At 54.8% G+C, this 16,334-nt stretch overlaps 2 protein-coding genes across 2 annotated transcripts in view; one reads left to right on the top strand and one right to left on the bottom strand.

The window, feature by feature from the left end:
- The window catches only part of TBC1D24 (TBC1 domain family member 24), a 525,632-nt gene that overhangs the window by 184,473 nt on the left and 324,825 nt on the right, over window positions 1–16,334 (top strand). The window lies entirely within an intron of this gene.
- ELAC2 (elaC ribonuclease Z 2) overlaps window positions 1–16,334 on the bottom strand; it is a 54,689-nt gene that overhangs the window by 3,744 nt on the left and 34,611 nt on the right. Inside the window, exons 16-23 of the mRNA XM_078880743.1 lie at window positions 15,081–15,177; window positions 14,145–14,283; window positions 13,324–13,362; window positions 12,135–12,244; window positions 8,414–8,510; window positions 5,258–5,378; window positions 1,570–1,648; window positions 263–404 (exon numbers count right to left, since the gene is read on the bottom strand). Of these exons, the coding sequence (XP_078736869.1) occupies window positions 263–404; window positions 1,570–1,648; window positions 5,258–5,378; window positions 8,414–8,510; window positions 12,135–12,244; window positions 13,324–13,362; window positions 14,145–14,283; window positions 15,081–15,177 (824 nt within the window). The remainder of the gene's footprint in view (window positions 1–262; window positions 405–1,569; window positions 1,649–5,257; window positions 5,379–8,413; window positions 8,511–12,134; window positions 12,245–13,323; window positions 13,363–14,144; window positions 14,284–15,080; window positions 15,178–16,334) is intronic.

Here is a 16,334-nt window from a genome sequence, read left to right as displayed (position 1 = left end):
AAACTCGGCTCCAGGAGACCGGGTCTCAGGGTCTTGAAACTCGGCTCCAGGAGACCGGGTCTCAGGGTCTTGAGACTTGGCTCCAGGAGACCGGGTCTCAGGGTCTTGAGACTCGGCTCCAGGAGACCGGGTCTCAGGGTCTTGAAACTCGGCTCCAGGAGACCGGGTCTCAGGGTCTTGAAACTCGGCTCCAGGAGACCGGGTCTCAGGGTCTTGAGACTCGGCTCCAGGAGACCGGGTCTCACAGGGAGGCTAGACCAACCTGCATGTGGTCGAAGGTGACTCCAACGCGCGCCGTGAGGTCCTGGATGAGCGGGATCTTGGCGTATCTCTGGCTGAAGTGGTTGAGCAGCGTGAACTCGGCGCCCATGCGGACGCCCACGTCGATAGCCTGGGACGTGGTGCTGCCACACACAGAGAAGAGGGCCCGGAGTTGGGGGAGGTGGGGGGGGATGTGGGGGGAGAGGTGCGGGGGAGTGCGGGTTTTCTGGATTACAAGATGCTCGGGAAAGTAAGACGCACAGCAGACCCCCGCGGTTGATTTGAACACAACGCGGTTTCACAACGGAAGCGAGAGCCACTGCACTGAGACGCACGCACGGCATGCTGATGCTGCTGCCAAAACTATTACAAATACTACTGCTGCTTCTGCTACCACTGCTGCTGTTACTACTACATCTGCTGCTACAACTTCTACTGCTATACAACTACTTCTCCTGCTGATTCTGCTACCGCTGTTGCTGCTGCTATTACATCTGCTGCTACAACTCCTACTGCTGCTCCGACTGCAGCTGCTGCTACCGCTGCTGGTGCTACTGCTGCTACTACCGCTGCTGCTGGCGCTGTTACTACTGCTGCTGGTGTTGCTACAACTGTTACTACTGCTGCTGGTGTTGCTACAACTGCTTCACTGCTGCTACGACCGCAACTGTTGCTGATACTACTGCTGCTACTACGCCTGCTGGTACTACTGCTGCTAATACTGCTGTTACTCCTGCCGTTTCTGCTACTACTGCTACAACTAATACGGCTGCTACTACTGCTGTTGCTACTCATACTGCTAACGCTGCTAATACTAATGCTGCTACAACTACTACGACTGCTGTGACTACTGATGTTGCTATTCCTGCTGCTACTACTCACTACTGCTTCTGCTACCACTGCTGCTCCTGATACCGCTGCTGCTGCTACTAATCCTGCTACTGCTGCTACTACTTCTGCTCCTGCTGCTGCTATGGCTCATCCTGCTACCACTGCTGCTATTACTGCTGCTCCTGCTGCTGGCACAACTAATCCTGCTACTACTGTTGCTACTACTGCTGCTGCCCCCGCCGCTGCTGCCACTACTACTACTACTGCTGCTGCCACTACTACTACTGTTGCTGCTGCTACTGCTGCCACTACTCCTGCTGCTACTGCTGCGACTACCGCTACCGCTATTACTGCTGCTACTATTGCTGCTGCTACTACTGCTGCCACTACCACTACTGATACTACTGCTGCTGCTGCTACTGTTGCTACTGTTGCTACTGTTGCTACTACTGCTGCCACTGCTGCCACTGCTGCCACCTGTGCGTCTTCTCCAGAGCCTCCTCCTCCAGGCCGTCCTCCAGCGTCGCCTCGTGGATGAGCAGCGTCGCCCCCTTCCCTGCGGCGACAAAACACGACCACTCCGTGGGGGGGGGGGGGCGGGGTGGGGAGAGGGGGGGGGGCCTTCTCGCCCACCCCCCCCTACGTACGCGCACATGCTTTGCTCAATCCACTGCTGGATGAGAGCCTTGCAATTTTTGGTGTCCAACCCCTGGGTCCATTCTGAGAACGTGAGCGATGTCTCGTGCGTGTGATGTTAGGACGACCGGGTCTTTTTGCACGGTTCGGTGTCGTGGATTTTGTTTGGCCAGAAGATGACGACGATAACGATTTAATCATCCCACTCGTAAAGCGGCTTTTCATCAACGATCTCAAAGCGCTGGACAGGACGCAGCAGCAGCAGCAGCATCAGACACTCAGCATGAAACTTCGACACAATTGCAAAATATTTTAAATTTCGCGCGGCAGGTAAACGCAGCAGCGTATGAGGTACGATACTGTACGTTGGGACGCTGCCGGGATGTACGCATCTCCCGCCTTGTGTGGTGATTCCTCACTCTCAACAGCGGTAGACGGAGTTAAGTTGTCTCGGTGTTAGCGCGTGTATTTTTTTCCGTGTTTTTTGTGTTTCAAAGCATGTTAAAAGTTTTTATAGCAGAGAGGATTGTTTCCTGAAAAAACTTTCTATTAAATTTCAGTTCATATAGGTAGGCTAAGAATTTACCTTGTTTTTTTTACTTTACATTTTACTGTGCAATACAGTATTGTAATTACTAAATACATGCAGCATATAGTTTTTACAGTACGGCAGAGGTGGGACAAAGTCATTGTTATGCAAGTCCAAGTCGAGTCGCAAGTCATCAAATTCATGACTCGAGTCTGACTCGAGTCCAAGTCACATGACTCGAGTCCACATCTCATAGGTGGGACAAAGTCATTGTTATGCAAGTCCAAGTCGAGTCGCAAGTCATCAAATTCATGACTCGAGTCTGACTCGAGTCCAAGTCACATGACTCGAGTCCACACCTCTGCAGTACGGTACTGTAAATTGCTCGATTTTGCTAAATTATCACCGTTCTTTAAGACTCCTGGGTAGGCTAGGCCATCTTCGACTTACGATATTTTTGACTTACGATGGGGTCGTCGTAACGCATCTCCATGGTAAGTAGAGGACTGCCTGTAATAAGCTGCAGCAGATTGCCCTGAGGCATCCGTTATGGAAGACCATCGACTGCCCACATCGTAAACACTCCGCCACTGACGATGCCTTTACTGCTTTAAAAGAGGAACGGACAACGATCCACTCCTGATTCTGAACAGACAATGGGGTTGGATAACAACATCTAAAATTACATCTTTAACCCGACGCTATTAATCTGTACGGAAGAAGGAGGAAGATGAAAAATGAAAGGAATAAGAAGGAAGGGAGGAAGAAATCCATACTCTTTGGTTCTTTCGGTAAAGTCACGTGGGTAGAAAATAAAAACAAATCACAGTGATTTATTTCATCTATTTTAGACCTAAAATTTAATAAATCACAGTGATGGATTTAATTTATTTTATACCTAAAATAAAACAAATCACAGTGACTTATTTAATTTATTTGATACCTAAAATTAAATCAATCGCAGTGATATATTTCATTTATTTTATACCTAAAATAAAACAAATCACACACACAAGAGTACGGATTCCTGCAGTCACGAAAGCTTCAAATCAAGAGGGATAAATCATCGCCCCCCTCCCGCTACTGGTAGACTAAAGCACCGCCTTGGGCCCTCTTGCAAGTGCGACTAATCCTGGTCTCGTGCGTTCTCATCCCCGTTAGGTAAAAGAAACCTAAACCTTGAGAGAGAGACAGAGAGCAGGAGGGTAACACCGAGACCCGGCAGCTCTTAACAACCAAGATCCTCTGATTATAGATTTGAAGCTTTCGTGACTGCAAGGATTCATACTCTTAGTTTTTTCGGTAAAGTCACCATGTAGGTGTGCACCAACTGGTGCTTGTGCGCAAACAGGTCCACGTACACGTACACCTCGTGTTCTCTTTTTTATCATTGGAAAGATGTTATTAAACATGCAAAAAAGATTTAACTACACATTTTTGGACCATCTTATTTGACAGGCACTATTTTACTTTACCGAGTGTTAACATCCCCAGCGTTTAACAGCACTCTCCTTTTTTGTATTTGATTGTCAGCCAACACTGGGTAAAAACAACAACATGGGCATTTTCGTTCTCTTCTAGCATGTGCACAAACAGGTCCACGTACGCGTTTTGTTCTCTTTTAGCCCCGCCCCCCCCCCTCCCAATACGTTCCATTCATTGGCTACCACATTCAGATAAGCTTCCCCCCCCCTCCTCCCCCTTAACTTGTATTTAAGAACTTGCATCTTGGAATCTCTGCCTCACTTGATACAGCAAATCTGGCTGTGACGGTCCCCACCTGATGACGGAGACTTGCGTTGCCTCCGAAACGTCGTGATTTTTATTATTTTATTTTTATAAATTTTTATTTCATTTTTTACCTACGTGGTGACTTTACCGAAAAAACTAAGAGTACAAGATCCTCTGCCCCAGTGTCTCAGACACGGCCGTTGCGAGTCAGACGGTATGGCCAGGAAGCCGCCCCAGGAGTGTCCGCTGCGTGTGACCACGTCGTGGAACCGTCTCTCCACATGTAGCAACATTTCAAGCGTTCTTCACGCAACCCACCGCGTGGAGAGACACAGATACACACGAAGGAGACATCAACTGCTGCTCTGTTATTTGCGTTCTCAGCAACAATGCAAATGATTCCTCCCCCTTGCTACCATCACCCCCCCCTCCATCTCCCTACCATCGCCCTCCATCACCATACTCCCCCTCACCCTTCCTCACCTCGCCCCACGCTTCCCCCATCACCACCCTTTCTTGCCAACCCTTCCCCTCCTCAGCACTCAAACCCCATCCCCCTTTCCCCATCAGCCAATAACGAATGCACGCTGTGTAATCCTTGCAAGGCGCTTTGACAACAGCACGACATTAAATCCGAGATAAGATCCTTTCGCGCGATGTGCAATGTCATTTTGCGTGTGTGGGACACATCTCAAAAAGGGAGAGTTTTCTTTGCCCATAAATATCTGGCAGTTCACCGGCATTGATTCCAGCAAGCTTGAGTCTGCTGATGAGACGCTGCGTGTCGCAACTCCGCGTGCGCGTTGAACTTCTGTCGCGCCGTACGCAGCCAACCGTGCTAATCGGAGGCGCAGGGGACAAGGACATCACAACTATCGCCCATCCCAGTATCACGGGCATGGCCGTCGTGAAACCCCTGTAGCTAAATTCTAGATTTGAAGCTTTCGTGACTGCAAGGATTCATACTCTTAGTTCTTTCGGTAAAGTCACGTAGGTAAAAAAAATGAAATAAAAATTTATAAAACTAAAACAATAAAATCACGACGTTTCGGAGGCAACACAAGTCTCCGTCATCAGGTGGGACCGTCACAGCCAGATTTGCTGCATCAAGTGAGGCAGGGATTCAAGATGCAAGCCCTTAAATACAAGTTAAGGGGGAGGAGAGGGGGGGGAGGAGCTTATCAGAATGTGGTAGCCAATGAATGGAACGTATCGGGAGGGGGGGGGCTAAAACTAGCTCGAGTGGGGAGTGACGGGAGGGAGCCTCACCCATGCTGATGAGCGCCTCGCAAGGCATCGTGTCTCCTGAGAACACCACCTTCCAGCCAGACGCGTGAGTCAGCGCGCATCCAAACGCGTTGAAGCAGTGGTGCACATAGCACGTCTCAAACTGCACACGCGCACAAAGACAAAGATCCCCCCCGCCGCGTATAGCCTCAACGGACTGTAGGGAGCAAGTGCTGAGTAGCAATCGTGAAGGCCGGCAACACACACGCCGGGCCGTCTTTGTCTCCCCAGTGGCGATGTTTACACACCGCACCAGGGACTCGTTTGAGGCCGAGTCGACCTAGGGGGAGACCCAGGACCGGTTCAGATAACCTTCAATCGGTGTTGGCCGTGAGCGGGAATGGAAGCCGGGTCGCCGGGTTCGTTACGCAACGCGCTAATCGCTACACTACCGCACAGACACACGCACGCACACACACTCAGACACACACACAGACACACGCACTCAGACACACGCACAGACACACACGCACGCACACACACACACGCACACAGACACACGCGCACAGACACACACGCACAGACACAGACACACGCACAGACACACGCACAGACACACGCACAGACAACAACAACAACAACCGCCATTCGCCACTAAGTGGCGGTGACGTCACCACGACGCTTGTGCCAGGCCATGTGCACCCTGAGGCCACGTGAAGTGTCGAACGCCCGCTGGCAGGAGGTCACGGGGCAGACCCATGTGCCACGGGTCGACTGACCGAGATGACCGAGATGACCGAGATGACTGGCTGATGCACCACCTGTGCCCCCTACTGTGCCAACTTGCTGTGCTTTAGCCACCCGGCGCTCCGCTCGTTGTTGTGAGCGTCGCTCCTCCGCCCTCCGTTGTTGTTGGAGGGCGACTGCCTCCAACTGCCCAGTAGCGTCCTTCACGAGCCTCCTCCACTGAGGCCGATCTTGACACCGCTGGTACCAGTCATCGGCAAGTCCACTCAGCTCCACGTCCTCCTGTACCACATCACTCCATCTCTTCTCTAGCCCGTGCCGCGCCCGTTTAGCCCCCTCGATCCGGCCGAACAAAAGCTGTTTAGGCATGCGGTGGCTGGGCATGCGGGCTACATGACCCAGCCAACGCAGCCTTGCCTGCCGGAGGAGCTCACTGATGGGACTTTGCCCAGATCTTTCAAGGACTTGTGAGCTCCTCACACAATCCAGCCTGGTTAAACCCAGGATGGATCGTAGGCAGACCAGCCTAAATGTTTCTAACCGGCGAAGATGCTCCACTAGGGGGGTCCACGTTTCGCAAGCGTAGAGAAGGGAGGGAATGACCGTGGCCGAGAAGACCTGAAGCTTCGTGCGGAGCGACAGACCAGGTAGCTTCCACACAGCGTTACGCAACCGATGAAAAGATATTGCCGCTCGACTGATTCGGAGTGAGACCTCTGCTGATAAACTGGAGCCGGTCATAAGCACACTGCCCAGGTATGGGAAACTCTCCACTCTCTCCACAACTGCCCCATCACCGATTGGGAGTTGTGGGGGTGGAGTGCCCGATGGTACAAAATACCCAGGCAGGTGCTTAGTTTTGGTGGGGCTGATGGTAAGGCCCCACCTCTTAGTGGCACGCTCCAGTCTCAGCAGCAGCGTCTCCAACTCCTCTTCCGAATGAGCAGCTATTACCAAATCATCGGCATACATAACGTGGTTGACCAATAGGGAGCCATCCCTTGATCGCACCCGGGCGTCGATCAGCCTCCCATTGTATCTGTACCAAATGGTAATTCCCCCGGTACAGCTATTGAAGGCTTCACGAACTACGCAGTCGAAATAGATGTTAAATAATGTGGGAGCCAGAGGACATCCCTGTCGCACCCCAAGGTGTACAGGGAAAGGCTCCGACTCCCGGCCACGTAGTTTTACCCGGGCCCGCTCACCATCATGAAGGTCCTTAATGATCGTGAGCAGAGGGTCAGGGACTCCGAAAGCACGAAGAACAACCCAGAGCCCAGGCCTACTGATGGTATCATAGGCCTTGACCAGGTCAATAAAGCAGAGATGTAGGTCTTGTTGGAATTCCCTACACCTCTGCTGTAGCAGACGGACAGAAAATATGGCATCTGTGCAGGACCGCCCTTTCCTGAAACCGCATTGGGGCTCCGCAAGCCTCTCCTCAGCCACACACAGACACACACACAGACACACGCACACAGACACACGCACTCAGACACACGCACTCAGACACACGCACAGACACACACACGCACACAGACACGCACACAGACACACAAACATACACACACACAGACACACACGCACACAGACACGCACACAGAGACGCACACAGACACGCACACACACAGACACATACACAGACACACACACAGACACACACGCAGACACACACGCACACAGACACGCACACGCGCACAGACACACACGCACAAACACACACGCACAGACACACACGCACAGACACACAAAGATCCCCCATATAGCCTCAACAGACTGTAGGGGCAAGTGCTGTTAGCGAGCACCTATGAAGGCCGCAACGGCACACGAGGGGTTGGGTGGCCAGCACCACTCCCGACCGCCTTTGTCTTCCCAGTGGCGATGTTTACACACCAGGTACTAATTTAAGGCTAGTGGAGGCCCAGGACCGGTTCAGATAATCTTCACGGCGGGTGTTGGCTGTAAAGCGGGAATCGAACCCGGGTCGTCGGGTTCGTAGCGCCACTAACCGCTACACTACCGCTCCCCACACACACAACGTACACACACACAGACACACACACACACGTACACACAAATAGACACACGTACACACACAGACACATGTACACGTACACACACAGACACATGTACACACACACACAGAAACACACGCACACACAGACACACAGACATGTACGCACATGCACGCACACACAGGAGAAGCCCTGAAACTGCTCGCTCATGCGACTGCCGGCAGAAGGGGGCCTCTCTCTCACCACTTCTCGCAGAGGTTCGCAGTCGAATCCGGTGGCAAGGAGATGTTAACTACCTCGCCTGGTCTACAGGAGGTCGTGGGTTCCATCCCGACCCCGACGCCTGCTGTGTGCATGTGCTCCATCTACGTACGATCCACCGACCCCCCAGTCGAGGTAGCCGACGGATCGAGGGGCTCGATTTCCGACTCACGTGGCTGATGTCCAGTTCCTTGTAGAGGTCATGCACTGACTCAGGAAGATCCTCAGAGTCCTGGGAGATTTTCAGGAAAGTCTGAGACGGAATGAACCTAGAGAAGGAGACAAAGAACCATCAGAGGTCACGATCAGTGTCTTGAGACTCGGGCTCCAGGAGACCGGGTCTCAGGGTCTTGAGACTCGGGCTCCAGGAGACCGGGTCTCAGGGTCTTGAGACTCGGCTCCAGAAGACCGGGTCTCAGGGTCTTGAGACTCGGCTCCAGGAGACCGGGTCTCAGGGTCTTGAGACTCGGCTCCAGGAGACCGGGTCTCAGCGTCTTGAGACTCGGCTCCAGGAGACTGGGTCTCAGGGTCTTGAGACTCGGCTCATGGAGACCGGGTCTCAGGGTCTTGAGACTCGGCTCCAGGAGACCGGGTCTCAGGGTCTTGAGACTCGGCTCCAGGAGACCGGGTCTCAGGGTCTTGAGACTCGGCTCCAGGAGACCGGGTCTCAACGTCTTGAGACTCGGCTCCAGGAGACCGGGTCTCAGGGTCTTGAGACTCGGCTCCAGGAGACCGGGTCTCAGGGTCTTGAGACTCGGCTCCAGGAGACCGGGTCTCAGGGTCTTGAGACTCGGCTCCAGGAGACCGGGTCTCAGGGTCTTGAGACTCGGCTCCAGGAGACCGGGTCTCAGGGTCTTGAGACTCGGCTCCAAGAGACCGGGTCTCAGTGTCTTGAGACTCGGCTCCAGGAGACCGGGTCTCAGGGTCTTGAGACTCGGCTCCAGGAGACCGGGTCTCAGCGTCTTGAGACTCGGCTCCAGGAGACCGGGTCTCAGGGTCTTGAGACTCGGCTCCAGGAGACCGGGTCTCAGGGTCTTGAGACTCGGCTCCAGGAGACCGGGTCTCAGCGTCTTGAGACTCGGCTCCATGAGACCGGGTCTCAGCGTCTTGAGACTCGGCTCCATGAGACCGGGTCTCAGGGACTTGAGACTCGGCTCCAGGAGACCGGGTCTCAGCGTCTTGAGACTCGGCTCCAGGAGACAGGGTCTCAGCGTCTTGAGACTCGGCTCCAGGAGACCGGGTCTCAGGGTCTTGAGACTCGGCTCCAGGAGACCGGGTCTCAGCGTCTTGAGACTCGGCTCCAGGAGACCGGGTCTCAGGGTCTTGAGACTCGGCTCCAGGAGACCGGGTCTCAGGGTCTTGAGACTCGGCTCCAGGAGACCGGGTCTCAGCGTCTTGAGACTCGGCTCCAGGAGACCGGGTCTCAGGATCTTGAGACTCGGCTCCAGGAGACCGGGTCTCAGGGTCTCGAGACTCGGCTCCAGGAAACCGGGTCTCAGGGTCTCGAGACTCGACTCCAGGAGACCGGGTCTCAGCGTCTTGAGACTCGGCTCCAGGAGACCGGGTTTCAGCGTCTTGAGACTCGGCTCCAGGAGACCGGGTCTCAGGGTCTTGAGACTCGGCTCCAGGAGACCGGGTCTCAGGGTCTTGAGACTCGGCTCCAGGAAACCGGGTCTCAGGGTCTTGAGACTCGGCTCCAGGAGACCGGGTCTCAGCGTCTTGAGACTCGGCTCCAGGAGACCGGGTCTCAGGGTCTTGAGACTCGGCTCCAGGAGACCGGGTCTCAGGGTCTTGAGACTCGGCTCCAGGAGACCGGGTCTCAGGGTCTTGAGACTCGGCTCCAGGAGACCGGGTCTCAGCGTCTTGAGACTCGGCTCCAGGAGACCGGGTCTCAGGGTCTTGAGACTCGGCTCCAGGAGACCGGGTCTCAGGATCTTGAGACTCGGCTCCAGGAGACCGGGTCTCAGGGTCTCGAGACTCGGCTCCAGGAAACCGGGTCTCAGGGTCTCGAGACTCGGCTCCAGGAGACCGGGTCTCAGTGTCTTGAGACTCGGCTCCAGGAGACCGGGTCTCAGCGTCTTGAGACTCGGCTCCAAGAGACCGGGTCTCAGAGTCTTGAGACTCGGCTCCAGGAGACCGGGTCTCAGGGTCTCGAGACTCGGCTCCAGGAAACCGGGTCTCAGGGTCTCGAGACTCGACTCCAGGAGACCGGGTCTCAGTGTCTTGAGACTCGGCTCCAAGAGACCGGCTCTCAGCGTCTTGAGACTCGGCTCCAAGAGACCGGGTCTCAGGGACTTGAGACTCGGCTCCAGGAGACCGGGTCTCAGCGTCTTGCGACTCGGCTCCAGGAAACCGGGTCTCAGTGTCTTGAGACTCGGCTCCAGGAGACCGGGTCTCAGCGTCTTGAGACTCGGCTCCAGGAGACCGGGTCTCAGGGACTTGAGACTCGGCTCCAGGAGACCGGGTCTCAGCGTCTTGAGACTCGGCTCCAGGAGACCGGGTTTCAGCGTCTTGAGACTCGGCTCCAGGAGACCGGGTCTCAGGGTCTTGAGACTCGGCTCCAGGAGACCGGGTCTCAGGGTCTTGAGACTCGGCTCCAGGAGACCGGGTCTCAGCGTCTTGAGACTCGGCTCCAGGAGACCGGGTCTCAGGGTCTTGAGACTCGGCTCCAGGAGACCGGGTCTCAGGGTCTTGAGACTCGGCTCCAGGAGACCGGGTCTCAGGGTCTTGAGACTCGGCTCCAGGAGACCGGGTCTCAGCGTCTTGAGACTCGGCTCCAGGAGACCGGGTCTCAGGGTCTTGAGACTCGGCTCCAGGAGACCGGGTCTCAGGATCTTGAGACTCGGCTCCAGGAGACCGGGTCTCAGGGTCTCGAGACTCGGCTCCAGGAAACCGGGTCTCAGGGTCTCGAGACTCGGCTCCAGGAGACCGGGTCTCAGTGTCTTGAGACTCGGCTCCAGGAGACCGGGTCTCAGCGTCTTGAGACTCGGCTCCAAGAGACCGGGTCTCAGCGTCTTGAGACTCGGCTCCAGGAGACCGGGTCTGAGGGTCTCGAGACTCGGCTCCAGGAGACCGGGTCTCAGCGTCTTGAGACTCGGCTCCAGGAGACCGGGTCTGAGGGTCTCGAGACTCGGCTCCAGGAGACCGGGTCTCAGCGTCTTGAGACTCGGCTCCAGGAGACCGGGTCTCAGGGTCTTGAGACTCGGCTCCAGGAGACCGGGTCTCAGCGTCTTGAGACTCTGCTCCAGGAGACCGGGTCTCAGCGTCTTGAGACTCGGCTCCAGGAGACCGGTTCTCAGCGTCTTGAGACTCGGCTCCAGGAGACCGGGTCTCAGCGTCTTGAGACTCGGCTCCAGGAGACCGGGTCTCAGGATCTTGAGACTCGGCTCCAGGGGACCGGGTCTCAGCATCTTGAGACTCGGCTTCAGGGGACCGGGTCTCAGGATCTTGAGACTCGGCTCCAGGAGACCGGGTCTCAGCGTCTTGAGACTCGGCTCCAGGAGACCGGGTTGAGACTCGGCTTCAGGGGACAGGGTCTCAGGGTCTTGAGACTCGGCTCCAGGAGACCGGGTCTCAGGATCTTGAGACTCGGCTCCAGGAGACCGGGTCTCGGGGTCTTGAGACTCGGCTCCAGGAGACCGGGTCTCAGGATCTTGAGACTCGGCTCCAGGGGACCGGGTCTCGGGGTCTTGAGACTCGGCTCCAGGAGACCGGGTCTCAGCATCTTGAGACTCGGCTCCAGGAGACCGGGTCTCAGGGTCTTGAGACTCGGCTCCAGGAGACCGGGTCTCAGCGTCTTGAGACTCGGCTCCAGGAGACCGGGTCTCAGGGTCTTGAGACTCAGCTCATATCAATGCCAATGAGTTGTGTGAGTGAGATGCATGGAGTCTTACGTCAGCAGGTGGAGGACTGCTTGGCAGTGCTCATGGTAGATGTTGAGCCAGTTCATGATTTTGGGAGGCCCGATGACGATGAGCGGCTTCCAGGGTCTCCCCAGTGCACTCTGGGAATAAACAGTCACTGTGATGTCACATTCCCTGACCAGTGTATATGAATATGTATCTGTACATGTGTATGTGAGTGTATACACGTGTGCACGGCAGTGGTAGAGTAGCGGTTAGCATGCTGTGTTACGAACCAGGCGACCCGAGTTCGATTCTCGCTCACAACCAACATCAGTGGCGAATATCTGAACTGGTCCTGGGCCTCCCCTAGGTCATCTCAGCCTCAAATGAGTCCCTGGTCCGGTTTGTAAATCACGCGCACTGGGGAGACAAAGCCGGCCATGCCTGGTGCTGGCAACCCACCCCGTCTCGTGTGCCCTGCCGGCTTTCATCGGTGCTTGTTAACAGTGCTTGACCCAACAATCTGCTCAAGGCTATATGGGAGCCTTTGTCTATGTGTATGTGTGTGTACAGTAGGGGGCACAGGTGGTGCATCAGCCAGTCATCTCAGTCAGTCGACCCGTGGCACTTGCTGGGTCTGCCCCGTGACCTCCTGCCAGCGGGCGTTCGACACTTCACGTGGCCTCAAGGTGCACATAGCCTGGCACAAGCGTCGTGGTGACGTCACCGCCACTTAGTGGTGAATGGCGGTTGTTGTTGTTGTTCGTTGTTGTGTGTGTGTGTATGTGTGTGTAAGTGAGTGTGTGTGTAAGTGAGTATGTGTAAGTGAGTGTGTGTGTAAGTGAGTGTGTATGTGTGTAAGTGTGTGTGTAAGTGAGTGTGTGTGTAAGTGAGTGTGTGTGTGTAAGTGAGTGTGTGTGTAGTGTGTGTGTGTAAGTGAGTGTGTGTGTAAGTGTGTGTGTGTGTGTAAGTGAGTGTGTGTGTAGTGTGTGTGTGTAAGTGAGTGTGTGTGTAAGTGTGTGTATGTGTGTAAGTGAGTGTGTAAGTGTGTGTATGTGTGTAAGTGAGTGTGTAAGTGTGTGTATGTGTGTAAGTGAGTGTGTGTGTAAGTGAGTGTGTGTAAGTATGTGTGTGTGTAAGTGAGTGTGTGTGTAAGTGAGTGTGTGTAAGTATGTGTGTGTGTAAGTAAGTGTGTGTGTAAGTGAGAGTGTGTCTGTGTGAGTGTGGCAATACACACCAAGGCTCTCTCTCGGTGCAGCAGTAAATTAATGAGCCCCTGCAAAGAGAAGAAAACCCGCCCCAGCGTCAAAACGTGCGGCACAGCAACTGAGAACCCCAAAGTCTGGTGAAGCTGTATATGCGTTTACCCTTTCTGGCAATAAAACAGGTTGTGTTAAGATGTTCAAACAATAAATAGAAACATTTTGCTAGGAATCAAGTTACCGCGTTAACCAGGCACGGTACCTGTGGTGAACATGCAAACACAAACATGTCCTGATTATATATTATAATACTGGTAGGAACCTCCTGGTTACACCAGCCCACAGGGGATTATTGTGTCCGTCGTGCAGGGAGGGGTTGGGTGGGGAGGGGAGGGTGGGGAGGGGCTGGGTGGGGAGGGTGGGGATGGGTGGGGAGGGTGGGGAGGGGTTGGGTGGGAGGGGTGGGGCTGGGTGGGGAGGGGCTGGTCACTCCGTGGTGCCCTTATAAAACTCAACGTTTAACCTACTCACGCCGGCTTGTGCCCGCCCTCACAGTCGGGCAGATTTGCGGAATACACCACGCCCTGGCCGTTGACCCTGGCCATTGACCGAGCAACCCAACGTTCCTACCAGCTCCCTCCGCAAGACAATGTGTTTTATTGTCTTTGCAATTGATTCGCCTACACCAGAGGCAGCAGCCTTCTTTATAGCCTCGTCTCACCGCCAGCGTCAGACCAGAGAACGGCACAAAGACGTAATACCGGTAATGGTTTTTGGGGGTTGGATCGCGTAAATATAAACGTGTCGTTAAACCTGCCACCACCCGACACAGCCAAACACCGTGTGGCGGCCTCACCGTGTGGTGGTCGGCGTGCATGTGCGACACGAAGACGGCGCGCAGGGCGCACAGCGGCGCGTCCACCGCCTCGCCAAAGTGCCGGCTCAGCTGGCCCAGCGTCCCCTCCCCGCAGTCCAGCATCACCGCTCGCTCGGCGCTGAACACGCACGTGCACACACACGCACGCACGCACACACACGCACACACACACGTACGCACGCACACACGCGCACGCACGCACACACTCACACACACACACGCACACACACACACTCACACGCACACACGCACGCACACACACACGCACACACGCACTCACACACACACGCACGCACGCACACACGCACGCACACACGCACGCACGCACGCACACACACGCACACACACGCACGCACACACTCACACGCACACACAGACACGCACGCACAGGCACCTTTGATGAGCACGGTTGGCTACGTACGGTGAACGAACGCATAACCAGAGTACTCATTTAAACTACAGGAGGAATTCCGATGAACTATCAAAACCCTTATGAGACCTCCTTTACCAGTAGCAAAATATAGTAATAGGTTTTTACCCTTTAAACTGGTACAAAAACTGACACCTTTATACAAGGTACGCCTTTTGGCGTCATCTGGTGCAACACCAATGGAGACTAGGGGCTCTAAGAAAAGCCGTCTCGGGTGTGGACCAATCAACTTCAAGGACAGTGCATATCATTATCATCATCAGAGTTGTTTCTTTTTGTTTGCATTTTGACTGCTTGTGTTGTGGTTATTGCAAACATGATGCCTTGCATAAAGGTGTCAGTTTTGGTGCCAGATAAAAGGGTAAAAACCTGTTACTATCAAAACCCTTGTTCATCGATGTGCACAGTAGGGGGCCATGGTGGGTGGGGCTGGGGGGGGGGCCGGGGGGGGCCGTGGTGGGGGGGCCGGGGGGGGCGGCTCTGACCTCACGCGCAGGAGGGTGGCGCTGACGTTCCGCGTCTTCATCGGCATCGCGGAGCCCGTGCCCAGGAACACGACCTCCGGCCACCGTGAAGCTCCCTCTGAAGACGCGGACACACAGAGAGAGAGAGAGCAGAAGGACACACAGAGAGAGAGAGAGCAGAAGGACACACACAGAGAGAGAGCAGAAGGACACACACACAGAGAGAGAGAGAGCAGAAGGACACACACACAGAGAGAGAGCAGAAGGACACACACACAGAGAGAGAGAGAGCAGAAGGACACACACACAGAGAGAGAGCAGAAGGACACACACACAGAGAGAGAGAGCAGAAGGACACACACACACACACCGAGAGAGAGCAGAAGGACACACACACACACACACAGAGAGAGCAGAAGGACACACACACACAGAGAGAGCAGACGGACACACACACACACACAGAGAGAGCAGAAGGAGACACACAGAGAGAGAGAGAGAGCAGAAGGACACACACAGAGAGAGAGAGAGAGCAGAAGGAGACACACAGAGAGAGAGAGCAGAAGGACACACACACACAGAGAGAGAGCAGAAGGACACACACACACACAGAGAGAGAGCAGAAGGACACACACACAGAGAGAGAGCAGACGGACACACACACACACAGAGAGAGCAGAAGGAGACACACAGAGAGAGAGAGCAGAAGGACACACACACACACAGAGAGAGCAGAAGGAGACACACAGAGAGAGAGAGAGCAGAAGGACACACACACACACACAGAGAGCAGAAGGACACACACAGAGAGAGAGAGAGCAGAAGGACACACACACACAGAGAGAGAGCAGAAGGACACACACACAGAGAGAGAGCAGAAGGACACACACACACCGAGAGAGAGCAGAAGGACACACACACACACACAGAGAGAGCAGAAGGAGACACACAGAGAGAGAGAGAGCAGACGGACACACACACACAGAGAGAGAGCAGAAGGACACACACACAGAGAGAGAGCAGAAGGACACACACACAGAGAGAGAGCAGAAGGACACACACACAGAGAGAGAGCAGAAGGACACACACACACCGAGAGAGAGCAGAAGGACACACACACACACACAGAGAGAGCAGAAGGACACACACACACCGAGAGAGAGCAGAAGGACACACACACACAGAGAGAGAGCAGAAGGACACACACACAGAGAGAGAGCAGAAGGACACACACACACCGAGAGAGAGCAGAAGGACACACACACACCGAGAGAG

This window comes from Lampetra fluviatilis, chromosome 58 (genome assembly GCF_964198595.1).
Source record: "Lampetra fluviatilis chromosome 58, kcLamFluv1.1, whole genome shotgun sequence".
Lineage (NCBI taxonomy): Eukaryota > Metazoa > Chordata > Hyperoartia > Petromyzontiformes > Petromyzontidae > Lampetra > Lampetra fluviatilis.
The sequence above is the reverse complement of the archived record's forward strand: the minus strand, read 5'-3'. Positions and strand labels throughout refer to the sequence as shown.